The 25,256-nt window shown below is 65.5% G+C and overlaps 2 protein-coding genes across 5 annotated transcripts in view; one reads left to right on the forward strand and one right to left on the reverse strand.

Annotated features, from left to right (window-relative positions):
• Positions 1-2,275: 2,275 nt before the first annotated feature.
• Positions 2,276-12,974, forward strand: MCRS1 (microspherule protein 1). Of its 4 annotated transcripts, none has more exons than XM_030554793.1 (14): positions 2,276-2,364; positions 3,481-3,735; positions 4,115-4,253; positions 5,066-5,224; positions 5,579-5,688; positions 7,018-7,126; positions 8,047-8,185; positions 8,304-8,379; positions 8,723-8,751; positions 10,046-10,138; positions 10,469-10,551; positions 10,789-10,876; positions 12,173-12,300; positions 12,749-12,974. In XM_030554793.1, the coding sequence occupies exons 2-14, from the start codon at positions 3,626-3,628 to the stop codon at positions 12,833-12,835; spliced, it is 1,350 nt and encodes a 449-aa protein (XP_030410653.1). In that variant the 5' UTR covers positions 2,276-2,364; positions 3,481-3,625; the 3' UTR covers positions 12,836-12,974. The 4 variants fall into 4 exon arrangements, with proteins under 4 accessions (XP_030410653.1, XP_030410655.1, XP_030410654.1 ...); XM_030554795.1 differs by having other exon boundaries at positions 2,283-2,364; positions 3,606-3,735; XM_030554794.1 differs by having other exon boundaries at positions 2,305-2,364; positions 3,376-3,735.
• A 251-nt stretch (positions 12,975-13,225) lies between these two features.
• Positions 13,226-25,256, reverse strand: part of KCNH3 (potassium voltage-gated channel subfamily H member 3) — a 28,520-nt gene continuing 16,489 nt past the window's right edge. Inside the window, 7 exon segments of the mRNA XM_030554742.1 lie at positions 13,226-14,083; positions 14,316-14,392; positions 15,140-15,246; positions 15,647-15,936; positions 19,857-20,068; positions 21,600-21,849; positions 22,305-22,504. Of these exon segments, the coding sequence (XP_030410602.1) occupies positions 13,514-14,083; positions 14,316-14,392; positions 15,140-15,246; positions 15,647-15,936; positions 19,857-20,068; positions 21,600-21,849; positions 22,305-22,504 (1,706 nt within the window). The 3' untranslated portion in view covers positions 13,226-13,513.

The following is a 25,256-nucleotide window of genomic DNA, read 5'->3' on the forward strand; positions in this document are numbered from 1 at the left end:
GACCTTTCCCCTTGAGGGTGTGCTGACTTTGGGGGGGGGGTAAGGAATGGGGCACACTTCCCCAGCAGGACAGTCTCAGCCTGGGGGCTCCATCAGCTGCCCCCAGCCACTCCCCCCTCCCCTTCCTGCCCCATTGGCACCTGTGCCAGGCCAGGTGCCCCTCGGCGGGGCTGGCGCTCACCTGGCTGAACAGCCAGAGGAGGTGTGGAGCACTGCCAGGCCCTTGGCTGCCCTAGAGCACTTCCGCCCAGCCCAGTGCCCCCAGGTCGCTCTCAGTGACCTGCCCTGCACCCCCCCCATGGGCATTATTAACCCTTTATGGCCCGGGGGGGGGCCTCACCCTGATGCTGCTTGTCCCATGGCCCCTTTCCCCCCCACCAGCCCCTCCACCATGATAGCCTCATCTGCAGGTGCCAGGGGGGTCCTTACACGGTGGGGGTGGGATTGCAGTGGAAGCCCCCCACTGTCCTTTGCCCTGCCCTGGGGGCCCTGGCACTCAGCTGGGGCTGCCAGCCCAGGGCTCCGATTCACAGCTAGTGCTTTGGGGGACGTGGACGTCCATCCCCCTCCCCAAGACCCACCAGGCTCGTCTCACCCAGGAGCCCTTGGTTCCCAATGACCCAGCCCAACTCCTGTCTGCTCCGGCCCCCTGGGGATCCTGCCTGCCCCTGCCTGTCTCTCCAGCATGCTCTCTCCTCCCCAGAGGTGGCTGCATTTCGGTGGGACCAGGCATATAGGGTTCTTTGCAGTGAAAGGGGGGCATATTATGGGATGCACAAAGCCCTTGGTTCCATGCAGCTCCCAGGTGCTGTCCCTATCACTTGAGTCACCCAGGGAGGTGGACGCAGCTCCCCAGCCCCACACACCAGCCAGCCTTGGCGGAGGCTGGAAGCCATGTCCAACAGGCAGCTGGAGCGCTGCATAGAGACTCTTGGAGCTGCCTGTGCTCCGCAGCTCGGCTCCCTCGGCATGTCTGTGACTCTGCGGAGGAGGGATCGCGGCTGCTCCACAATCTCCCTGCGCACTAACAACTGGCCGTGCTGCTGCTGGGGCCTCGCCTCAATTATTCAGCATCCGCCCAGACATTAAAAAGCTCTTAACTGACTCTAATGGAGCCCTGGCCGCTGCCGAGCCATTAGCGGCTGGGAGAGGGGCTGGATCGGGCCCGGCTTTCAGCTAGCGCTGCGCACTGAGGAACCTGAGGCTCGGGGTGTCTTGGGGCAGGAAATAGGTGGGAGGCTCGTCATCCTAATCAGGGAGAGTGGCGGGGAGGTCAGATCACAGAAGTGTAGGGCCAGGCAGCTCCCCAAGAGGTTCTAGTCCGTCCCCCTAGGTCACCGTGACCTGGCTAGCAGCCAAAGGCCCCTGAGCAGGCCCCATGGGGTTAAGGTGTCCCAGGAGTGTGGCTGGAGGGGTGGGAATTGAGGTCAGGCCTGGAAGAGGCAGCATGCTGCAGCAGAGGGGGCTGGGGCTCAGGACTCCTGGGTTCTCTGGTGACGGGGGCGCGTGTGATTGTGGGGTGTCACAGTAAGGCCAGGGAAGGGCCTGTCCGTCCGTCTGTGCGCTGGCTCCCGGCTGGCCGGGGGCGCGCTGTGACGGGCCGGGCCGGGTACCGCAGCAGAGGGGGCTGGGGCTCAGGACTCCTGGGTTCTCTGGTGACGGGGGCGCGTGTGATTGTGGGGTGTCACAGTAAGGCCAGGGAAGGGCCTGTCCGTCCGTCCGTCTGTGCGGCGGCTCCCGGCTGGCCGGGGGCTTTACTGTGACACCCCACAATCACACGGGATGGGCCGGGTACCGCAGCAGGGGCTCGTGCCTGTTGACTGATGGGTGACGTCCCAGCGCCCAGCGGGGTGGGCAGGTCCCCGGGGAGCCGGGGGGGGGGAGCGCCTGCTGACGGCTGCCGCGCTGGGGTGGGCAGGGGGATGCTGAGCCTGCCATGGCAACGGGAGCGAGGCTGATGGGATTGGGTGCCCCATTGCTATGGCGATGTCACCAGGGCACAGCCCCTATGGCCATGTGGGTGGGGTGTGCGCTGCCATGGCAACGGGGTGCCCCATGTTGCGGCCTGTGCGCTGAGCTGGTGCCAGGGGTGGGGGGGGGCCCCATTCCCTGGTAGCCAAGGAGGGGGTGCAGCACAGGCCATGGTCGCACCCTTCACCAAGATGGCGCCGCCCACTCAGCCGCCAGAGCGCGATGGCGGCGCCCACAGGCAGGGTCACGCAGTTTGAACCGGAAGCAATCGCTCTCTTCCGCTCAGGGCCCCGGAAGTTACCGAATTCTTCCGGAAGTGCGCAGCCTCTGCGGATGGCGGCTCCTGCCTGACGGCCGCCACTGGAGCAGACGGAGCCGCCGCACCGGGGAATGGTGAGATCGCGGGGCTGCCGCGTCCCGGTGAGAGGGCGCCTGGCCGGCGGGGTGACTGCGCATGCGCGGCCTGCAGCGGGGAGTCAGACTCAATGTCCGAGCGCGCATGCGCCTGATCAATGTCAGGGAGAGGATGGGGTTGCTATGGAGACCCCCCCCGGGAGAGACCCCTGCCCCCAGACCCAGCCAGGACGCCTGGGTCCCCCCGAGCTGCGCTGCTGACTCCTTGCGCGATCGGGGTGGGGGGGGGCGAGCGGGGAGCGGCTTGTCTCATCGTGCCTCAGTTTCCCTACCCGTGGCTCCCCGGGCGGCGGCTGGGACTGGGGGGAGGGGTCTGTCCCGGGGGGGGGTCTCCATAGCAGCCCAGCCTGGCGCCGCAGAGCCGGCCGGTGCTGGGGGTCTCTGCGGGCTCCGTGGGGGCGGCTGGCGAATCCGCTCCCACCTGCCCGGCGTCCGCAGCGGCCCCGGGGCAGCGTGTGAGCCCTTGACCGGCCCTGTCTGTGCGCCCTGGGGAGCCCCTTCCCCCTTGGGTTCCCCCTTGGGCCCCGGGGCAGCGTGTGAGCCCTTGACCGGCCCTGTCTGTGCGCCCTGGGGAGCCCCTTCCCCCTTGGGTTCCCACCCCGCAGGGCCGGGGGTCTCCTCGCGGGGCTCAGGTCAGGCGGGGGCGGACGGGCGCCCGCCCTGCTGGAGGTGCCGCATTCCCGTTCAGAGGAGCCCTGAGCGTCCTGGCCCCGCTCCCCTGGGAGTTACTTCTGCTCTGCCAGCCACGTCTCCTGCAGTTCCACTGGGTCTGGGCACCTCTGTCGCTTCCTGGCCTGGATCGCGAGATCTTCCGGGCAGGGACCGTGTGCCCAGGGCCCAGTCCGGCGGGGCCCTGATTGAGTCTTTGGGTGCTGCCACAGTGCAGATGATAAATCGCTGTGCAGTGTTGTTGTGAGCTGTTAGCCAGCGCCGCGTTCCTCTGCAGAGTGGGCTGCATTTGAGTGGAATGTCACGTGATCTCTCTATCAGATCCATGCTGTGGGGGTCTCCCTCTCTGGAGCTGTGGGGAGCTTTGCATTCTGGGATCTCTGGTCTCTAGGGCGTTCTGCCATATAACGTAAGGTTTGCCCACAGCCAGCTGCTCCCTGGCGTTGGGCAGGCTGGCGCAAGGGAGCGCAGGTTCTCTGTGGCCGAGCGCAGTGTGATGCCTGGCGTCTGATTCCTTTGATGTGGAGGGGTGAGGCTCTGTCCCCGTGCAGACGTGCTGGACTCCGGACTGATGGCGTCAGGCACGGCGAGCCGCTCTGAAGACGAGGAGTCGCTGGCGGGACAGAAGAGGAGCGCGTCACAGGTCTTGGGCACCATCCCCAAACGGCGGAGCTCCTCCAGGTACCCAGGAAGGGCCAAGGGCCGTGAGGAGGGGGTGCAGGGACCCCCTCTGCCGGTAAGGATGGATTAGTCCAGGGCAGTCCCAGAGAGGGGGGTGGGAAGGTGGGACTTGGGGCTCCCTGATGTCCTGTGATGAACCAGGTGCTGCTAACTCAACACCATTCCTGTAAAGCAGCATCAGGCCTGGAGCCCGGCTCACCGGCCGCAACCAGGGAAACGCCTTGGCTGCAGTGATGGTTGGACTCGGAGCCAGCAGAGGGCGCCCCAGACCCAGCATGCAGCTGTTTGGGGAGTGGGGAGCTGGCTCCAGGGGTGCAGCGGGGCCGGCACCGGCAGGTGGGTGGAGGGGCCTGACCTGGGGCTGCGTTTGTCCCACTAGGTTCATCAAAAGAAAGAAGTTCGATGATGAGCTGGTAGAGAGCAGCCTCGCCAAGTCGTCCAGCCGGGCCAAGGGGCCCAGTGGGGTGGAGCCAGGCCGCTGCTCAGGCAGCGAGCCCTCCTCCAGCGAGAAGAAGAAGGTGAGGGAGGAAGGAGGATGGGCAGCACCCTGCAGGGCCTGGTGCCCTGTCCGATCCGGAGCATGGCCCTAGTCCCTCTTCTCTAACAGTGCCTAAGGCTGGGTGTGTCGGGGAGGAGACACTATGCTGTGGGGAGGAGGGTTCTTCCTGACCTCTGGCTGGAGATTAGCCCTGAAGCATGGAGAGCCTGGGTGGCTTTATCCCTGAGAGGTGGGGGGAACAGAGAGAGCCGTCGGCCAGTAGATCCTGCAGCTCCCTGGGGGGAAGAACACACACGCCTGGCTCAGCAGAGACACCTCCCCCTGGCAAGATTTGAAGGGGCACAGGGTGGGAGGCTCCTGCATCCAGCTTGGGACAGAACTTGGGAGCCACAGAGCCCCTCAGCGACCATGCCAAAGGGACACCATCACCATGGCAGTCAGCAGCCTTTCCTACCATGCCGTGACTTGCTGGGCAGAGCCTCTGGTAGCTCCTGTTCTCCCTTGTGGGGCCTGGTTCCTCTGCTGGTGGGCGGTGGAGCCAGACCCAGTCAGTTTCATTCTCTGCCTGCAGCCAGTTCGCTTCCTGGCTCCGGCCCCGCTGTCTGGGCTTTGGACGGGTAAGCGTGAAGCATCATCGATGCTCAAACGCCTGCGTTCTCTGGGCATGTCCTGCTCAGGAGCTGGGGCCACGTGCTGCCCCCTGGACGAGGGCTGGCTGGGTTGGGTGAGGGGGTGTGATGTGCAGCCCCCGTCCGCCCATCATGGCCTGCAGCAGTGGACCCCGCTGGCCAGACACAAGATCGCTTTGAGCTCCATTCCCGGCTCGTGCAGGTCTCCAAATCCGTCTCTGCACCCGTCACCCCAAGCCTGGTCCCGAACCCCAGCCTCCCCAAGCGGATGAAGAAAAGCAAACAGCCCCTGCAGGTAACGAAGGACTTGGGCCGCTGGAAGCCTGCGGATGACCTGCTGCTCATCAATGCTGTGCTGCAGGTAATGCTGCCATCCTGCTAAGCAGGGCCTGGCCAGGCTGGCGTGCATGGGAAAGGTCCCAGCAGGGAGTGGGAGGTCAGCAGAGTTCCTGGTGTGGGGCCCGTGGTGCTGGGGGGCTGTTCTGTCAAGGTCTGGCCACCTGCCCAGCACCTTGTACCAAGACCTGGGGTGCTAGGCCCGGTGCCCTAAACCTCAGCCCTGGCTGGTTCCCAGACCCCTCAGCTCAGTCCTCGCTCTGGTGCCTGAGGCTGAGAAGCGTTGCCCGTGGTGGCTGTTTCAGTGACAATGGCCGTGAGAGGCGCTCTGGGTCGGGGGACACAGCCCTGAGTCTGGCCTCTCTTCGGGCCCCTGCAGACCAACGACCTGACCTCGGTCCACCTGGGCGTGAAGTTCAGCTGCCGCTTCACTCTGCGGGAGATCCAGGAGAGGTGGTACGCGCTGCTCTACGACCCAGTCATCTCCAAGTGAGTGCCAGGCCACTGGGCCCGGGAGCTGGGCTCTGCCGGACCGGCCACCCATGGGGCAGGCCCTGCTGCTGCAGGCAAGGCTGGTCACTCACCCAGAGGGGTGGCTGGGGAGTGGTATGAGGAGTCCCCCACCCCCCTGTGATGATGCTGCCTGCGGGAGCCAGCAGAGGTCACTCAATCAGGATGAACTGCAAACAGAACGGGGCAGACAAACCCCCGATGCTGGTGGATCTGCCAATCCTTAGATTTACCAAACCAGCACAAAACAGCTTCCGTGGTATCTTGCTGGTTACTCAGAAGTCCAGTCAACTCAGTTCCCTTAAAATGCCCAGCCTCAGGCCTCCATCCAGACACGTGTCAAATAGGATTTTCAGGAATCATCATCCTATCTCATCGTATAAAAGAAAAGGTTCTTCCAATCCCAAAGGATCAGCCACACACCCAGGTCTAATTATAACTTAGATCTCACCCAAAATACACACTACAGCCAATTCTTGTTAACTAAACTGAAATTTATTAAAAAAGAAAAGAGAGAGAGCGCGCGTTGGTTAAAAGATCAATCTACAGACAGACTTGAATTCAGTTCCTGAGGTTCAGGTACGTAGCAGAGGTGAGTTTGTAGCTGCTAAAAGTCCTTTCAGAAATAGTCCAGAGGTTACAGTCCAGTGTCCATATTCAGGGTGACTCCAGTCAGTGACTGGGGATCTCAGTCCTTGTGGCTTAAGGTTTCCCCCTCTTGAAACCCAAAGCGGATCTGAGATGAAGCAGGATCCTGTCCCAGGGTTTTTATACATTTCCAGCAGCCTCTTGGCCTGAGAAAACAATCGGCTGAACTCTCCTTCTCCCAAACATCCTGGCAATTAGCCCAGGGGAATTTACCCATTAACAGTTCAGATCCAGGTGACCAAAACCTTCAAAGAGACACGGAGACAATGATACGATTTCACTCAAGTATCTTCCTAAATGTTAATATTCCCTTTTTGATCTTGGAATCAGAGCTATAGCAGTAGACAAGGCTTGTTTGGTTACATCTCATGCCCTGAGCAAACACCTCCCCTTCTACCTCTAACAGTGCCGGCTGCATTTCAAAGCTCTGCTCACTTCCATACCTTCCTAGCTTTTGGCCTTGGGTCAGGTGGGTCTTTGAGTTAATTAACTCTGGTCCTGTCCCATGTCAATGAGCTATTATATCACACTCATAATGTCACAGCCCCCCGCTGCGGCTCTGGGGAGCAGTGAATCTGAGGGGAAGAGCCCCTCCCTTTGCTTGGCATCAGAGACATGAAATCTGAGTCGGTAGCTGACGACGTCCCATCCCCTCCCCAGGCTGGCCTGTCAGGCCATGCGACAGCTGCACCCCGAAGCCATCACAGCCATCCAGAGCAAGGTGCTGTTCAGCAAAGCCGAGGAGCAGCTGCTGAGCAAGGTGGGATCGGTAAGGCTCAGCCCTCCCCTTATGCGCAGGGCGCGGTGACACCCGGACGCTGGGCCAGGTGGGATCGGAACAGCCCGGGCAGCCGGTACCCACTCGGCCCTCCCCCTGCGCTCAGGGCGCGGTGACACCCGGATGCTGGGCCAAGTGGATCAGAACAGCCTGGGCAGCCGGTGCCCGCTCGGCCCTCCCCCTGCGCTCAGGGCGTGGTGACACCCGGACGCTGGGCCAGGTGGATCAGAACAGCCTGGGCAGCCGGTGCCCGCTCGGCCCTCCCCCTGTGCTCAGGGCGCGGTGATACCCGGACGCTGGGCCAGTTGGGATCGGAACAGCCCCCCGGTACCCCTCAGCCCTCCCTGTGCGCGCAGGGCGCAGTGCCACTCGGACTCATGCTCCTGGCAAAAGGGAATTAACAAGGGACCCCGGAGTCCCCTCCCTGCCAGCTGGGGGTGAGAGTCTGGACCCGGGAGGCACTCGGCTCCCTCTGCCCCGGGGAGGAAGGGTCGTCTCTGCAGAGCATCCTGCCGGGTGTCCTTTGCCAAAGCGCCCTGCAGCCAAACGGTTCCAGTGCCCCCCAGGGAGCCCCATCGTGTGGGAGCTGCACTGGCCTGGCCTGGATGGTTCCTGGCTCCTCATCCACAGCACAGACACCCCGATTGCCCAGCGCTCGCGCCCCAGCTCTGGGTGCTGCCCGCACACAAATCCCAAGGGGTCGATGCCATAGGAAAGCGTTGAGAGAGTCACCAGGCCATGCTCCGGCCCCATGGCCCTGCCCAGCGGAGCCTCCTGGGCCGAGCCCTGGCATGTTCCCGGGCCTTGACCTCGAACCCCCAGGCTCCCCCTGCCGGCTTGGGGTCCAGCCGTGTCCCGGAGCTGGGGGCTAGTGGTGGTTTATGGAAGCTGCAGTGCCCCGTCTCCCACAGACCAGCCAGCCCACGCTGGACACCTTCCAGGGCCTGCTGCACAAGCACCCCGAGACATTCTACCCGGCGCGCACGGCCAAGGCCCTGCAGGTCTACTGGCAGCTCATGAAGCAGTACTACCTCCTGGACGACCAGACAGGTACGGCCTGGCCAGACCGCCAGCCCCCCGCTCCCTGCGGCTGCCCCGCCTGGCCCCAGAGCAGGGGGCTAGGGCTGCGACTGTGCTAACCCTCCCTCCACCCTCTGCTTCCATTCAGTGCAGCCGCTCCCCAAGGGGGACCAGGTGCTGAACTTCTCCGACGCGGAGGACATGATCGATGACAGCAAGCTGAAGTGAGTGTCCGTGGGGGGGCTTGCTGGGGGCTCTTTCCCGCCAGGGCCAGACCCCCTGGGCAGCCTGGTGCCACCCAGTCTGACCCGCACCAGCTGCTGCCTGGCGCTTCCTGGCCCCTGGAGCCCAGCTCCGGCTGGCTGCAGCTTGGCCCGCTGCCTGGGGCCGAGCAGGCCCAGCTGCCCCTGGCGCCCTGCGGGGCAGACATGGCAGCAGGTGGCCGCAGAGGGCCCGTGCTGGGGCTGGGTCCAGGGGCTGGCGTGTTGGGGATCCGGCCTGTGCGGCATCCCGTGGGTGTGGGTACGAGGGCAGTTACCTGACCCCTCCCTTGTCCCTTCCCCGCAGGGACGTGAGGGATGATGTGCTAGAGCATGGTGAGTCTGGTGGGGCCTTCGCTCCGCTCCCTGCCCCGGGGCGCTGGGTAGGGGAGCCGAGGGGCTCCTGGGAGGGTGGGGGGATACCCCGACCCCTGGCAGGTTTGGTTAGGGCTGTGCCTCAGACCCGTTACCACAGCCCCATCCAGCCCTTCTGCCCTGACATTGGGTCAGCGCCCCCTGGAGGGGACAGGCCCCAGCCCCATTCCCCTCCCAAGCCAGCCAGTCCCCCACCCTGGGGCCGGATCAGAGCTGGTGCCCCCTAGAGGGGACAGGCCCCATGCCCCATTCCCCACCCCCTGAGCCAGCCAGTCTCCCGCCCTGAGGCCAGATCAGAGCCAGTGCCCCTGGAGGGGACAGGCCCCAGCCCCATTCCCCCACCCAAGCCAGCCAGTCCCCTGCCCTGGGGCTGGATCAGAGCCGGTGCCCCCTGAAGGGGACAGGCCCCAGCTCCATTCGCCCACACGAGCCAGCCAGTCCCCCGCCCTGGGGCCGGATCAGAGCCGGTGCCCCTGGAGGGGACAGGCCCCATGCCCCATTCCCACCCAAGCCAGCCAGTCCCCTGCCCTGGGGCTGGATCAGAGCTGGTGCCCCCTGGAGGGGACAGGCCCCAGCCCCATTCGCCCACCCGAGCCAGCCAGTCCCCTGCCCTGGGGCTGGATCAGAGCCGGTGCCCCCTGGAGGGGACAGGCCCCAGCCCCATTCCCCTCCCAAGCCAGCCAGTCCCCCACCCTGGGGCCGGATCAGAGCTGGTGCCCCCTAGAGGGGACAGGCCCCATGCCCCATTCCCCACCCCCTGAGCCAGCCAGTCTCCCGCCCTGAGGCCAGATCAGAGCCAGTGCCCCTGGAGGGGACAGGCCCCAGCCCCATTCCCACCCAAGCCAGCCAGTCCCCTGCCCTGGGGCTGGATCAGAGCTGGTGCCCCCTGGAGGGGACAGGCCCCAGCCCCATTCGCCCACCCGAGCCAGCCAGTCCCCTGCCCTGGGGCTGGATCAGAGCCGGTGCTCCCTACAGGGGAAAGGCCCCATTCCTTGCCCCCCGAGCCAGCCAGTCCCCCGCCCTGGGGCCGGATCAGAGCCGGTGCTCCCTACAGGGGAAAGGCCCCATTCCTTGCCCCCCGAGCCAGCCAAATCCCTGCCCTCAGGCCAGGTGGGAGCCAGTGCCCCCTGGAGGGGAGAGGCTGCATATCACCTTCCCGAGCCAGCCCTTTCTCCCCAGGACCCCGTCACCCTCGTAGGGCCTGTGCCAGGTGCCTGGGCTGGCCCAAGCTGCCCCTGCACTTCCCTCCTTGCAGAACTGACCGTGGCCGACAGGCGCCAGAAACGGGAGATCCGACAGCTGGAGCAGGAGCTCCACAAGTGGCAGGTGCTGGTGGACAGCATCACGGGTGAGGCGTGGAGGGGCTTTGCTGGCCGGGGGGGGATCGAGGGGCTGAGCCGTTGCTGAGCTCAGGGTGTGGGACAAAGTCCCAGCATCCCCTAGGGCCGTGAGCTGTCATCTAGGCTGCAGGGTTCCCTGGGACTCCTGATGCTGGGGAGGGGGTGCGAGGGGTCTCTCCAGCCAGGGCCCATGGGGGGAGGTGGGGGTGGTTCTCTGTGGGACCTGGGGGGGAGGTGGGGGGGTTCTCCCTGGGACTTAGGGAGGGGGAGGTGAGGGTGGTTCTCGGTGTGACCTGGGGGGGGGGGGTGAGTGTCTGATCTCTCCCTCCCTCGCCCAGGAATGAGCTCCCCAGACTTTGACAACCAGACGCTGGCTGTGCTGCGGGGGAGGATGGTGCGTTACCTCATGCGCTCCCGAGAGGTGAGTCGTGGTCGCCCGGCTCGGCTGGGGCAGGGGGTTCCCAGCTAGACGCCCTGAGATGCAGGCCCCCGAGGGGGCTGTGGTGCAGGCTCCGAGCCTGCTCCTGCACACGAGGGGGGGCTGCTCTTGTGGGTGGAGCAGAGGGGACTCACTGGGGGCTGGGCTGGCTGGTGCTTAGAGCCGCCCTGGGGGAGCAGGGCACCTTGCTAACAGACCCCCGACCCGCCCTCCCCGCAGATCACACTGGGCAGAGCCACGAAGGACAATCAGATCGATGTGGACTTGGCGCTGGAGGGGCCCGCCTGGAAAATCTCCCGCAAGCAAGGTACAGGGGCGGGGCTGATAGCTCTGTCCATGGAGGGGCGGGGCCGACATGCCTATCGGGGGCGGGGCTGATAGCTCTGTCCATAGAGGGGCGGGGCCGACATGCTCATCAGGGGCGGGGCTGATAGCTCTGTCCATGGAGGGGCGGGGTCGACATGCCCATTGGGGGCGGGGCTGATAGCTCTGTCCATAGAGGGGCGGGGCCGACATGCCTATCGGGGGCGAGGCTGATAGCTCTGTCCATGGAGGGGAGGGGCCGACATGCCTATCGGGGGCGGGGCTGATAGCTCTGTCCATGGAGGGGCGGGACCGACATGCTCATCAGGGGCGGGGCTGATAGCTCTGTCCATGGAGGGGTGGGGCCGACATGCTCATCAGGGGCGGGGCTGATAGCTCTGTCCATGGAGGGGAGGGGCTGACATGCCTATTGGGGGCGTGGCTGATAGCTCTGTCCATGGAGGGGCGGGGCCGACATGCCTATTGGGGGTGGGGCTGATAGCTCTGTCCATGGAGGGGCGGGGCCGACATGCCCATCAGGGGCGGGGCTGATAGCTCTGTCCATGGAGGGGCGGGGCCGACATGCTCATCAGGGGCGGGGCTGATAGCTCTGTCCATGGAGGGGAGGGGCTGACATGCCTATTGGGGGCGGGGCTGATAGCTCTGTCCATGGAGGGGAGGGGCTGACATGCCTATTGGGGGCGGGGCTGATAGCTCTGTCCATGGAGGGGCGGGGCCGACATGCCTATCGGGGGCAGGGCTGATAGCTCTGTCCATGGAGGGGCGGGGCCGACATGCCCATCAGGGGCGGGGCTGATAGCTCTGTCCATGGAGGGGCGGGGCCGACATGCTCATCGGGGGCGGGGCTGATAGCTCTGTCCAGGGAGGGGCGGGGCCGACATGCCTATCGGGGGTGGGGCTGATAGCTCTGTCCATGGAGGGGAGGGGCTGACATGCCTATTGGGGGCGGGGCTGATAGCTCTGTCCATGGAGGGGCGGGGCCGACATGCCCATCAGGGGCGGGGCTGATAGCTCTGTCCAGGGAGGGGCGGGGCCGACATGCTCATCAGGGGTGGGGCTGACATGCCCATCGGGGGCGGGGCTGATAGCTCTGTCCATGGAGGGGCGGGGCCGACATGCCCATCGGGGGCGGGGCTGTTGAAGGCCAGAGGCGGGGCTAAGCCCCCGGGGCTGCAGGCTGTGGGGCTCCATCCGAAGGAGCCATGGGGTGTGATACGGGCAGCGCCCTGCCTGGTAGCTGGGCTGTGCCTTCCTCACCGCCCCCCGCTGCACCTTGCAGGCGTCATCAAGCTGAAGAACAATGGGGATTTCTTCATCGCGAACGAGGGCCGGCGCCCCATCTACGTGGACGGGCGCCCCGTGCTGGGCGCCACCAAGTGGAAGCTCAACAACAACTCGGTGGTCGAGGTGAGGGGATGGGCCTTCCTGCCGCTAGCCGTGGGGGGGCAGACCCTGCTGCTCCCCTGGGTCAGACGCCCCCTGACTGGGTGCCCCAGGGAGCCCCTGGTGGTGGGGCTGAGCGCCCGGCCCGCTGCCTGAGGGGAGGGGATTGGCCTTCCTGCCGCTAGCCGAGGGGGGGCAGACCCTGCTGCTCCCCTGGGTCGGACGCCCCCGGACCGGGTGCCCCAGGGAGCCCCTGGTGGTGGAGGTGAGCACCCGGCCCGCTGCCTGAGGGGAGGGGATGGGCCTTCCTGCCGCTAGCCGTGGGGGGGCAGAGCGTGCTGCTCCCCTGGGGTTGGACGCCCCCGGACTGGGTGCCCCAGGGAGCCCCTGGTGGTGGCGCTGCGGGGGCTCCCCCGAGCTCAGCTGGGCCGTGCCCAGGCCCTGCCAGCGCTGACCTCCCTGTCCCCTACAGATCGCCAGCCTGCGCTTCGTCTTCCTCATCAACCAGGACCTGATCGCCCTCATCAAGGCCGAAGCTGCCAAGATCCCCCAGCAGTGAGGGGCCCTGCTACCATCCGGCGTCTGCTGGCGTCACCCACTGCAGGCTTCCCTGGGGCTGCCCCCTCCCCTCTGGCTGGGGGCAGGGCCTGGGGCCGACCTGCACAATGTTCCCTTCCAAATAAACGTGTCCAACCTGCTGCTGGTGTCCAGGGGCTGCTGGCATCAGGGAGTGGCTGGCAGCGAGTCCAGCCCTTTGCCCCAGCCCAGAGAGAGGGCACCAGGCTCTGTCCTGCTGCAGTGAGTTCCCCTGGTTAACAGGGCAGGCTCCGCCCCCTCCGTGCCTGGGACCCACCCTGCCTTGCCAAAAGGGGGCCTGTGGCTGGGCCCACCACGGCTGCTCTGCCACACGTCGCCAGGGCAGGGGCCTAAATAGACACAAGACCAGAGATCCAAAGGCAGCTGTTTTACTGTAAAAAGGGAGGGGGAGGGGAAGCCCTATGGACTGGAAGCCCTTCTGCCCCCCAGTGCCTCCCCCCAGCTCCACAGGCCAGGCGGGGCCCTGCCACTGTGCCCTCGGGGGCCCACAAGCTCCAGGGGGCAGCTCTGCTCTCTCCCCCCGCGGCACTGCTGGCTTGGGAACAAGGCCCGAGCCCTGTGGGGGCTCCCTACAGGGGCTGTGCGGCCAGGCCAGGCCCCCTGCAGAAAAATCCCAGTGTGTGTGTGTGGGGTGCAGCCTTCACATGCCTGTGCCCTCCTCCCGGGGCCAGCAGGGGGCACCCACGGCACCGTGGCAGCCCAGCAGCACCATCTCCAGGCCGGGCGGGTCCCAGGGCAGAGGCAAAGCGGCCGGAGCTGGAGGTCCCTGGGGGTCCGTCTCAGCGGCTGGCGGAGCCTGTGGGGGGTGCATGGCCCCATGGTGTCCACCCGGTGCTGCCGTTGGGCCGGCCGTTGGCCGCGTGCTGCTGAGCTCCGCCGGGGCAGGGGCTGTGTTAGCTGTGAGCTCCGCGTCCGTCCCCCCGGCCGAGGTCCACGGGGTGCCAGGCCAGGGGGAGCTGTGGGAGGCGGGCAGGGCACAGGCCCACGGGGACGCAGGCCGGGCGTGGGGGCAGGCTGCGTTGAGACACGGGCCGGGTGCGGAGCTGTGCAGGAAGAAGGCCGAGATGCCCGTCTCCACGCGCAGCGGCTGCAGCAGGGCGGCGCTGGGGAAGGTGCCCTCGGGGCGGGTGAGCGGAGCCGGTGGCTGGGACAGCAGGAAGAGCTGCAGCCCCTCGCGCATCTGCAGGACCTGCCCCGACAGCTCGGCCACCTGGGGGCAGGGAGAGGGGGTGAGTGCCAGGGGCAGAGCTGCCCACCCTGTGCCAGGCAGGGGCTCACAAGCTGGGTGGGAGAACCACGCCCAGGCAGGGCCTTCTGCCCCCTCCCCTGGCCTGGGGCTCCCTGCACCCAGTACCAATGCTCTGCCCCACTTGCTGGGCCCCACCCAGGGCCCAGTGCCAGGGGCACTGGCTGCCTACGTGCTGAGCCCCCCACACGCTTACCGCCTGCCGCAGCTTCTCGATGGCGTCAGCGCCCGTCAGCTCCGCGGGGCCCAGGGGGATAGCGAGCAGCCCGCTCTCTGGGGCAAGGGGAGATGGCAGGTTAGCGCCTAGCCCTCCTGGAGGGGGGAGAGAACCCAGGAGTCCTAGCCCCCAACCCCACCCACAGCAGGGGACAGAACCCAGGAGTCCTGGCCCCCAACCCCACCTAGAGCGGGGGAGAGAACCCAGGAGTCCTAGCCCTCAGCCCCACCCACAGCAGGGGAGAGAACCCAGGAGTCCTGGCCCCCAACCCCACCCAGAGCGGGGGAGAGAACCCAGGAGTCCTAGCCCCCAACCCCACCTAGAGCGGAGGAGAGAACCCAGGAGTCCTAGCCCCCAACCCCACCCAGAGCGGGGGAGAGAACCCAGGAGTCTTGGCCCCCAACCCCACCCAGAGCGGGGGAGAGAACGTGGGAGGACCACTGCCCCCGCACTCCCAGGGAGAGAACCCAAGAGTCCTAGCGCCCAACCCCACCCAGAGCAGGGGAGAGTCCTGGCCCCCAGCCCTCCTGGAGTAGAGGAGAGAACCTGGGAGGACCACTGCCCCCCCAAGCCCAGGGAGAGAACCCAGGAGTCCTAGCCCCCAGCCCCACCCAGAGCAGGGGAGAGAACCCAGGAGTCCTAGCCCCCAACCCCACCCGGAGCGGGGGAGAGAACCCAGGAGTCCTAGCCCCCAGCCCCACCCGGAGCGGGGGAGAGAACGTGGGAGGACCACTGGCCCCGCACTCCCAGGGAGAGAACCCAGGAGTCCTAGTGCCCAGTCCCTGGCGGGGCGCTGACAGTACCTGGCCCGGTGGAGGGGCTGCTGCAGTCCGGGCCTGAGGGGCCAACCTGGAAGCTGAACGTGAACTTATCCGAGCCGCAGGCGTCTTCCTCGATGCCATCCACCACCCTGCAGTGCAGAGTGACACCGTCATGGGGGGTACAGAGGCTCCAATCCCCCCCCCCGGCCATCATCCCCAGGTTCGCCCAGCACAGGGCAGGGGGAGCCGGCTGGGAACCCCCCCACATACACATCAGCCCTGGGATGGCCAGCCTGGTGGGTGGGGGTGCCAGGGGGCCCTGGGACACCAGAGCTACCCAGCAGAGGGGCTCCATCCCTCCCCCCCGCCCCATTAGCCCAGGGCCACCCGGCTAGGTGTCCCCAAAGGGCTCAGGCCCATGGCCACCTTGCCCCCAAACTGCCCCGGGGGGGGTGTCATTGCCTAAAGCCGCATAGCGAGATCTGAGCCACGTGCCCAGCCCCCGGGGTAACCAGCAGGAAACACCTCGACCCCCCATCACCACCTTACCTGGGGCTGAGGTCGGGGGGCCCCATGCAGGGCAGGCCGTGGAGCTGCGGGGCCTGGGGGCCGGCAGCGGGTGGCAGGTGCTGCGTCCGGGGCAGGATGCCCCTCCTGGGCGACAGCAGCTTGGTTCCCATAGCTGAGGGGGGGCAGCCAGGGGGCGGCTGGGGGCTGGACGAGGGCTCCAGGGCTGGGCTGGCTGGCGAGCGGGGTGGGGGCACCGGGGAGTCCTGTGCGGCCTCGGCTGCCTTGTCCTCCAGCAGAGTATTGTCACCATTCAGCGAGCTGGTGTCGGCCTGGGGGGGGCAGGAGGGGTCAGTGCGGGGGAGGGGATCCCTGGCCCTGCATCTGCTCCACACGCCTGGCACCAGCTCACCACCCCCTGCCCCAGGGATTCTCGAGTGATGCCTGTGCCCAGCCTGAGGGGCCTTTTCTCGCTGACATAAGAATGGTCAGACCAAGGGTCCATCCAGCCCAGTGTCCTGTCGGCTGACAGCAGCCAGTGCCGGGGGGCCGTCGAGGGAGTGACCCTAACAGGGAATCATCCAGTGACCCATCCCGTCGCCCATTCCCAGCTTCTGGCAGACACGAGACTAGGGACCCCGTCCCTGCCCAGCCTGGCTAGTAGCCACTGATGGACCCCTGGCCTCCAGGAACTTCTCTAGTTCTTTTCTGACCCTTGTTAGAGTCTTGGCCTTCACAACATCCCTTGGCGAGGAGTTCCACCGGTGACTCTGCGCTGTGTGAAGAAATACTGCCTTTTCTTTGTCTTAAACCTGCTGCCTTTTAATTTCATTTGGTGACCCCTCGTTCTAGTGTTACGAGGAGTAAATAACACGTCCTTATTCACTTTCTCCTCACCAGGCATGATTTTTTAGACCACATCTGCACTCGGGGGGAGTCGTCCCATGGATTTATATAGAGGCAACATGATATTTTCTGTCTTATTATCCAGCTGTTTAACTAACGTCCTCATTTGTGTGTAGTTCCCCTTTCTGAAATGAAATACTACCGGGTTGGGCTGCTGTGGTGTTTTCCCCACCACAGGGATGGTAAATTTAATTATATTATGGTCACTATTGCCAAGCAGTGCAGCTCCATTCACCTCTTGGACCAGATCCTGTGCTCCACTATGGACTAAATCAAGAATTGACTCCCCCCTTGTGGGTTCCAGCAGGACTAGCTGCTCCAAGCAGCAGCCATTTAAGGTGTCATGAAACTTTCTCTCTGCAGCCTGTCCCGAGGTGACATGGACCCAGTCAATCTGGAGCTAGTTGAAATCCCCCGTTACTATTGAGTGTTTTAGTTTAATGGCCTCTCTGATCTCCCTGAGCATTTCACAGCCACTATCCCCATCCTGGTCAGGCGGTCGGTGAGGTACCCCTACCGCTATGTTCTTATGGGTCCAGCCTGGAATTACTGTCCAGAGAGAGTCTGTGGTGCAGTTTGATTCATTTACTATTTTTATTTAATTGATCGGACGGTTTCTTTCACATCTAGCGCCCTCGCCAGCATGACCTGCTCTGTCCTTCCGAGAGATTTTGTACCCTGGTGTGACTGCGTCCCATTGATTATCCTCTTTCCACCAAGCGTCCGTGGTGCCCGTTATATCAATCTCCTCGCGTTCACCCAGCTCAGTATTCAGACTCCCAGCACTGGGACATCAGCACTTTAACCACTTGTCACTTTTCAGCTGTCTGCCATTACATGATGTAACTGAATGGGATTTCTTTTCATTTGACCCTTTCTCATCAGATTCTACCTGTATTTTTCCATCTTCCATCCTCTCCTCCTTACTAGGCCCTAGACAATCTCCATGAAGAGATCCTCCCCTAAGGGATGTCCCTGTTCGAACCACGTGCTCCTTCGCACCTCTCGGCTTTCCCCCAGCCCTTACGTTTCCCCCGTTCCTAATAAATCTAAACCCTTCCTCCCTACACCATCGTCTCAGCCACGCAGTGAGACCCTGCAGTTCTGCCTGTCTAACTGCCCTGCGCGTGGAACTGGAAGCATCTCAGAGAAGGCCACTATGGAGTCCTGGCCTTCAATCTCTTACCTAGAAGCCTGAATTTGGCCTCCAGGATGTCTCTCCTACCCTTCCCTATGTCACTGGTAGCTACATGTACCACGACCACTGGCTCCTCCCCAGCACTACACATAAGTCTGTCTAGATGCCTCGAGAGATCCGCAACCTTCGCACCAGGCAGGCAAGTCACCATACGGTTCTCCCGGTCATCACAAACCCAGCTAATACCTGTCTCAGTGTCTCTTCCTAACAACCAGAGTTCCCTCCCCGGGAGAGGTGTCCTCAGTGCGAGAGGCGCCCACAACATCACCTGGAAGGAGGGTTCCAACTATGGGATCTTCTCCCCTCTGCTCCAGTCGGATGTTCTCCTTCCCTGGGACTTTCATCCGCCCCACCAGCACACAGGCCGTCAGACCAGGGGTGGGACCTTCTCCTGTGTCCCAGAAAGTCTCCTCTATGTACCTGTCTGTCCCCTTCAGCTCCGCCACCCTGGACTCCAAAGCCCGGATTCGGTCTGTGTGGCCCCGTGCCCCAAACGCACATGGATGCCACCCGCCCACAGGGCAGGTAACCAGACGTCCTACATTGGATGCAATAAACTCGGTAGCCCCTGCGCTGCTGCTGGATTCTGCCTGGTCGCCCATTCACTCCTGCAGCCCCTTCCTTGGGTGTTGATTCATTTTTATTGTGGGGGTATTTGACTAAGTTTAAGGAATGTTAAGTGATGGTTGGGACAGGAAGGGAGGGGGCCCCCGGCAGGGGCCCCCCCCATGGGCTCGGGGGAGGGGGGTGTCAGGGAGGCACCAACGCCAACCCCTGCCCTGGAGTGGGGTGAGACCAGGGTGACGTTATGAGTGTGAGACACAGGGCCAGAAAGAGTTAATTACCTCCCAGGTGCCCTGACCTATGGACGTGAGCAGAGCTTTGAAATGTGAGAGGTAGAAGGGGAGACTTTGCTCTGGGCTTGGGATGTCAGCAAACAACCCTTGTCTATGGCTACAGCTCTGATTCGAAGATCAACAAAGGAATATTAACATTTAGGAAGACACTTGAGTGAAATCGTATCATTGTCTCTGTGAAGGTTTTGGTCACCTGGATCTGAACTGTTAATGGGTAAATTCCCCTGGGCTAATTGCCAGGATGTTTGGGAGAAGGAGAGTTAAGCCGATTGTTTTCTCAGGCCAAGAGGCTGCTGGAAATGTATAAAAACCTGGGACACGATCCTGCTTCATCTCAGATCCGCTCTGGGTTTCAAGAGGGGGGGACCTTAAGCCACAAGGACTGGGATCCCCAGTCATTGACTGGAGTCACCCTGAATATGGACATTGGACTGTAACCTCTGGACTATTTCTGAAAGGACTTTTGGCAGCTACAAACTCATAGACTTTAAGGTCAGAAGGGACCATTATGATCATTTCGTCTGACCTCCTGCACAACGCAGGCCACAGAATCTCACCCACCCCGTCCTGTAACAACCCCCTAACCTATGTCTGAGTTACTGAAGTTCTCAAATCGTGGTTTGAAGACCTCAAGCTGCAGAGAATCCTCCAGCAAGTGAAGGACAAACTTTTCACAGGTGGCCAGTTAACTCCCACCCCAACGAGGAGATTTATCTTCCTTTGTCTCCTTCAGCCACTGCCACCTTCTTTCCCACCACCTGCCTCTGCTACGTACCCGAACCTCAGGAACCGAATTCAAGTCTGTCTGTAGATTGATCTTTTAACCAACGCTCTCTCTCTCTTCTTTTTTAATAAATTTCAGTTTAGTTAACAAGAATTGGCTGTAGTGTGTATTTTGGGTAGGATCTACATTATCCCTGGACCTGGGTCTGGGGCTTGGTCATTTGGGACCAGGAGAATTTTCAGAATTCATCATCACGTTTGTCGTGTGTCTGGACGAAGGTCTGAGGCTGGGCATTGTTTGGAGTCTGAGTAACCAGCGAGATACCCCAGAAGCTGGTTGGTAAATCTGAGTATTGGAAGCTCCACCAGTGTTTGGAGTTTGTCTGCAGGTCACCCTGATTGACCTCAGCTGGCTCCCACAGGCAGCACCCTCACAACCAGCCTGCACTGGGCCTGCACGACTGGTCAGGGCGAGCCCCCCCCCCTCCGGCACTGGGGCTGGAGCAGGTCGCCCCAGGTGAACCCCCCACCCCAGGAGCCCAGCCAAGCACTAGGCCCTGCCCCTCACCTGGGCCCCAGCGCTGCCCAGGTTGTAGCTGAGCTCGGCGCAGATCTCCTGGCGGAACTTGCGGGCGAACTCGGGGTACAGCACCAGGCTCTCGCCCAGCCCCCGCAGGCTCAGGCACTGCAGATCACAGTAGGTCAGACCCTTGACGTCCGCGTTGGCCTTGATCACGCGCTCCTGGCCCGAGAGGTCGCAGCCCAGCAGGTCGCCCTTCCCTAGGAGCAAACAGCGGTTTGCTGACACCCAGGGGTGTAGCAGGCCCATAGCCCCCCCCCCGCCCCGCCAGGCGTTACAGCCCATCTGGGGCCCTGGGGGGAACAGCCTCTGCCGCTGTGCCCGTTGAGGTGGGGGGGGTCCCATCCCCATCCCTATACCACAAAACCAGCAGAGACCCCCAGGGCTGGGCTAGCAGGGGGCTGCGGGTCGGGAGTGGGGGGCACCAGCAGAGCTGGGGTGGGGGGAGCCCAGGGCTGGGCTAGCAGGGGGCTGCGGGTCAGGAGTGAGGGGCACTGGCAGAGCTGGGGTGGGGGGAGCCCAGGGCTGGGCTAGCAGGGGGCTGCGGGTCAGGAGTGGGGGGCACCAGCAGAGCTGGGGTTGGGGGAGCCCAGGGCTGGGCTAGCAGGGGGCTGCGGGTCAGGAGTGGGGGGCACCGGCAGAACTGGGGTGGGGGGAGCCCAGGGCTGGCTAGCAGGGGCTGCGGGTCAGGAGTGAGGGGCACCAGCATAGCTGGGGTGGGGGGAGCCCAGGGCTGGGCTAGCAGGGGGCTGCGGGTCGGGAGTGAGGGGCACCAGCAGAGCAGGGGTGGGGGGAGCCCAGGGCTGGGCTAGCAGGGGGCTGCGGGTCAGAATTGAGGGACACTGGCAGAGCTGGGGGTGGGGGGAGCCCAGGGCTGGGAGAGCAGGGGGCTGCGGGTCAGGAGTGAGGGGCACCAGCAGAGCAGGGGTGGGGGGAGCCCAGGGCTGGGCTAGCAGGGGGCTGCGGGTCAGAATTGAGGGACACTGGCAGAGCTGGGGGTGGGGGGAGCCCAGGGCTGGGAGAGCAGGGGGCTGCGGGTCAGGAGTGAGGGGCACCAGCAGAGCAGGGGTGGGGGGAGCCCGGGGCTGGGCTAGCAGGGGCTGCGGGTCAGGAGTGGGGGGCACCAGCAGAGCAGGGGTGGGGGGAGCCCAGGGCTGGGAGAGCAGGGGGCTGCGGGTCAGGAGTGAGGGGCACCAGCAGAGCAGGGGTGGGGGGAGCCCAGGGCTGGGCTAGCAGGGGGCTGCGGGTCGGGAGTGAGGGGCACCAGCAGAGCAGGGGTGGGGGGAGCCCAGGGCTGGGCTAGCAGGGGGCTGTGGGTCAGGAGTGGGGGGCACCAGCAGAGCTGGGGGTGGGGGGAGCCCAGGGCTGGGCTAGCAGGGGGCTGCGGGTCGGGAGTGAGGGGCACCAGCAGAGCAGGGGTGGGGGGAGCCCAGGGCTGGGCTAATCAGGGGGCTGTGGGTCAGGAGTGGGGGGCACCAGCAGAGCAGGGGTGGGGGGAGCCCAGGGCTGGGCTAGCAGGGGCTGCGGGTCGGGAGTGAGGGGCACCAGCAGAGCAGGGGTGGGGGGAGCCCAGGGCTGGGCTAGCAGGGGGCTGCGGGTCGGGAGTGAGGGACACATCCACAGTGAAGCCACTGGCTTAGCCAGCACCGTGACTAAGCAGTGTGCGTGTGGGGCGGGGTGGAAGTGGCCCCGTCCGTGCCTGATTCCCCCCTGCCCCGGCATGCCTCAGACCTAGGATGGCCAGGACGGTGTCATCCCTCAGCACTTCCATGGAGCCCGAGCCCAGGAAGTAGAGGGCCTGCAGGGCGTCGCCCTGGCGGATGAGGAACTCGCCCGGGGTGCAGAACGCCGGCTTGATGCTGAGCGAGAGGGCGCGGAGGCAGCCCCGGCTCGCCGCCTCGAACACCGGCAGCTGCAGCAGCTCCTTGTTCAGGTGCATGGCGATGTCGGCCCGCAGCTCGTCCGGCAGGGTCCGCAGCAGCTGGGTGGGGGCCAGGGAGGACGCAGAATTAACGAACCCAGCTCCTGTTCGGGTGGCCTAGCCCCTCCCGCACACGCTAGCCCCAGCCCTGCCCAGAGACGGCACACACGAACCCAACCCCAGTAGAGACAAAACAGGCTGCTCCCTGGGGGCCCGACTTCCCCCCTGGCTGTAGGCCACCCCCCTGTGGAGCCCCCAGCCTGCCAGCAGGCCAAGGAACACCCCCCCCCGCTCTTAGAGTGAGCGCTTGTCATTTGAACACAGTTTTCAATGCACCTAGGCCCCACCCCCACCCCAGTCCATGAGCCCCCGCCAACTCGCTTCGTTCCCCTAGGAGTCCGGCAGAGGGTGATGCATGGGCCCTGCCCGCCACCCGGGGGGGGGGGTGAGACAGCCGATGGGGCGGGCAGGGGAGGGGTAGGAAAACAAGGGGGCTGGCAGGGCAGCGGGCTCACCTCGTGGGTGTCGATGCCGTTGTGCAGGGCCCAGCTGGTCTGGAAGAACTCCAGCATGCGCTGTCTGAGTGCCTTGGGGCTGCGGTGGATGCGGATGAAGTCCCGCAGGTCGCGGGTGCGGCTGTGGTAGAGGAAACGCCGGGCGTACATGCGCTGGATAATGGCCGTCACGTTCCCGAACACCACGGCGTGCATCAGCGCTGCGGGGAGAGCGGCACCGGGGTCGGGCCTGGCCGGGGAGCCCGGACGCCTGGGTTCGCTTTGGAAGGACAGGGCCCAGGCAGGCGCCGTGTAACGTGGCACCAGAGCAGAGCCAGACTGAACTGATCACTCCCCCCAAGCGCTTGGTAGAGACCCACTGGGGGGCTGCAGGTTGGGAGTGAGGGGCACCGGCAGAGCAGGGGGGGGCAGGTCTGGGCTAGCAGGGGCTGTGGGTGGGGAGTGAGGGGCATCGGCAGAGCAGGGGGGAGCCCAGGTCTGGGCAAGCAGGGGCTGCGGGTCGGGAGTGAGGGGCACCGGCAGAGCTGGGGGGGGCAGGTCTGGGCTAGCAGGGGCTGCGGGTCGGGAGTGAGGGGCACCGGCAGAGCTGGGGGGGGCAGGTCTGGGCTAGCAGGGGCTGTGGGTGGGGAGTGAGGGGCACCGGCAGAGCAGGGGGGAGCCCAGGTCTGGGCTAGCAGGGGCTGCGGGTCAGGAGTGAGGGGCACCGGCAGAGCTGGAGAAGGGGGGAGCCCGGGGCTGGGCTAGCAGGGGCTGCGGGTCGGGAGTGAGGGGCACCGGCAGAGCAGGGGGGAGCCCAGGTCTGGGCTAGCAGGGGCTGCAGGTCAGGAGTGAGGGGCACCGGCAGAGCTGGAGAAGGGGGGAGCCCGGGGCTGGGCTAGCAGGGGCTGTGGGTGGGGAGTGAGGGGCACTGGCAGAGCAGGGGGGAGCCCAGGGCTGGGCTAGCAGGGGCTGCGGGTCAGGAGTGAGGGGCACCGGCAGAGCTGGGGGGGGCAGGGCTGGGCTAGCAGGGGCTGCGGGTCGGGAGTGAGGGGCACTGGCAGAGCAGGGGGGAGCGCAGGTCTGGGCTAGCAGGGGCTGCGGGTCGGGAGTGAGGGGCATTAGCCACCCATGGGGGGGGCAGAGCAGGGGGCGCCTGGGTGCTGGGTGGGGGAGTGATCCCCCTTGGCAGCGTCTGTGGGTGAAGCCCCCGCCCACCCGCCCACTCACACGACAGGCGCTCACCCGTCTCCATGGCAACTGCCCGTTGCCGTATCCAGAGCCCGGGTGAGACTGTGGGGACGGGGTGGGCACAGGCGGTTGGGGGTGGGCACTGCTACATCCCCCCGAGGGCCCCCCGAGTCCATCCCTTGTCAGGAGGCCGGGATGCAAAGTGCCCAGGAGATGAGGTCACTGGGGTCCTGGTACAGAGATCGGGGGGCAGCCTGATCCCCCCCTGCCAGTCACCCCCTGTAACCCCCACACCTCTCCCGCCTCGCCCAGCACCTAACCCCCCCAGGCACCCTCCATGCCCTGCTTCCCCTCCCCGCCAGGCCACCCTCTGCCCACTCACGCCTCTGTCAGCCCCCCCCGCCCCCCGGTGCCCCTCACCCTGGCCTCAGAGCCCTGCAGTCCCCCCCTCAGTGCCCTGCCCCCCGGCCCTGTGTCTGCCTCCCCCCGAGGCTCTGCTCCCCTGGTGCCCCGCACCCAATGTCCTGCAGCCCCCCCGCGTGCCCCCTGCCCGGTGCCCTGCCCCCCGGCCCTGTGTCTGCCTCCCCCCAAGGCTCTGGTCCCCTGGTGCCCTGCCCCCCCAGCCCTGTGTCCTGCAGCCCCCCTTAGCGCCCGCTGCCCAGTGCCCTGCTCCCCGGCCCTGTGTCCTGCAGCCCCCCTTAGTGCCCCTGCCCGGTGCCCTGCCCCCCGGCCCTGTGTCTGCCTCCCCCCGAGGCTCTACTCCCCTGGTGCCCCGCACCCACTGTCCTGCAGCCCCCCCTTAGTGCCCCCTGCCCGGTGCCCTGCCCCCCGGCCCTGTGTCTGCCTCCCCCCGAGGCTCTGCTCCCCTGGTGCCCTGCACCCACTGTCCTGCAGCCCCCCCTTAGTGCCCCCTGCCCGGTGCCCTGCCCCCCGGCCCTGTGTCTGCCTCCCCCTGAGGCTCTGCTCCCCTGGTGCCCCGCACCCAATGTCCTGCAGCCCCCCCGCGTGCCCCCTGCCCGGTGCCCTGCCCCCCGGCCCTGTGTCTGCCTCCCCCCAAGGCTCTGGTCCCCTGGTGCCCTGCCCCCCCAGCCCTGTGTCCTGCAGCCCCCCTTAGTGCCCCTGCCCGGTGCCCTGCCCCCCGGCCCTGTGTCTGCCTCCCCCCGAGGCTCTACTCCCCTGGTGCCCCGCACCCACTGTCCTGCAGCCCCCCCTTAGTGCCCCCTGCCCGGTGCCCTGCCCCCCGGCCCTGTGTCTGCCTCCCCCCGAGGCTCTGCTCCCCTGGTGCCCTGCACCCACTGTCCTGCAGCCCCCCCTTAGTGCCCCCTGCCCGGTGCCCTGCCCCCCGGCCCTGTGTCTGCCTCCCCCTGAGGCTCTGCTCCCCTGGTGCCCCGCACCCACTGTCCTGCAGCCCCCCCCCGAGTGCCCCCTGCCCGGTGCCCTGCCCCCCAGCCCTGTGTCTGCCTCCCCCTGAGGCTCTGCTCCCCTGGTGCCCCGCACCCAATGTCCTGCAGCCCCCCCTTAGTGCTCTCGCCTGGTGCCCTGTCCCTTGGCCCTGTGTCCTGCAGCCCCCCTTAGTGCCCCCTGCCCGGTGCCCTGCCCCCCCAGCCCTGTGTCCTGCAGCCCCCCCTTAGTGCCCCCTGCCCAGTGCCCTACCCCCGGCCCTGTGTCCTGCAGCCCCCCCTTAGTGCCCCCTGCCCGGTACCCTGCCCCTGGCCCTGTGTCCTGCAGCCCCCCCTTAGTGCCCCCTGCCCGGTGCCCTGCCACCCCAGCCCTGTGTCCTGCAGC

The sequence above is a fragment of the Gopherus evgoodei genome, chromosome 3 (assembly GCF_007399415.2).
Source record: "Gopherus evgoodei ecotype Sinaloan lineage chromosome 3, rGopEvg1_v1.p, whole genome shotgun sequence".
Classification (NCBI taxonomy): domain Eukaryota; kingdom Metazoa; phylum Chordata; order Testudines; family Testudinidae; genus Gopherus; species Gopherus evgoodei.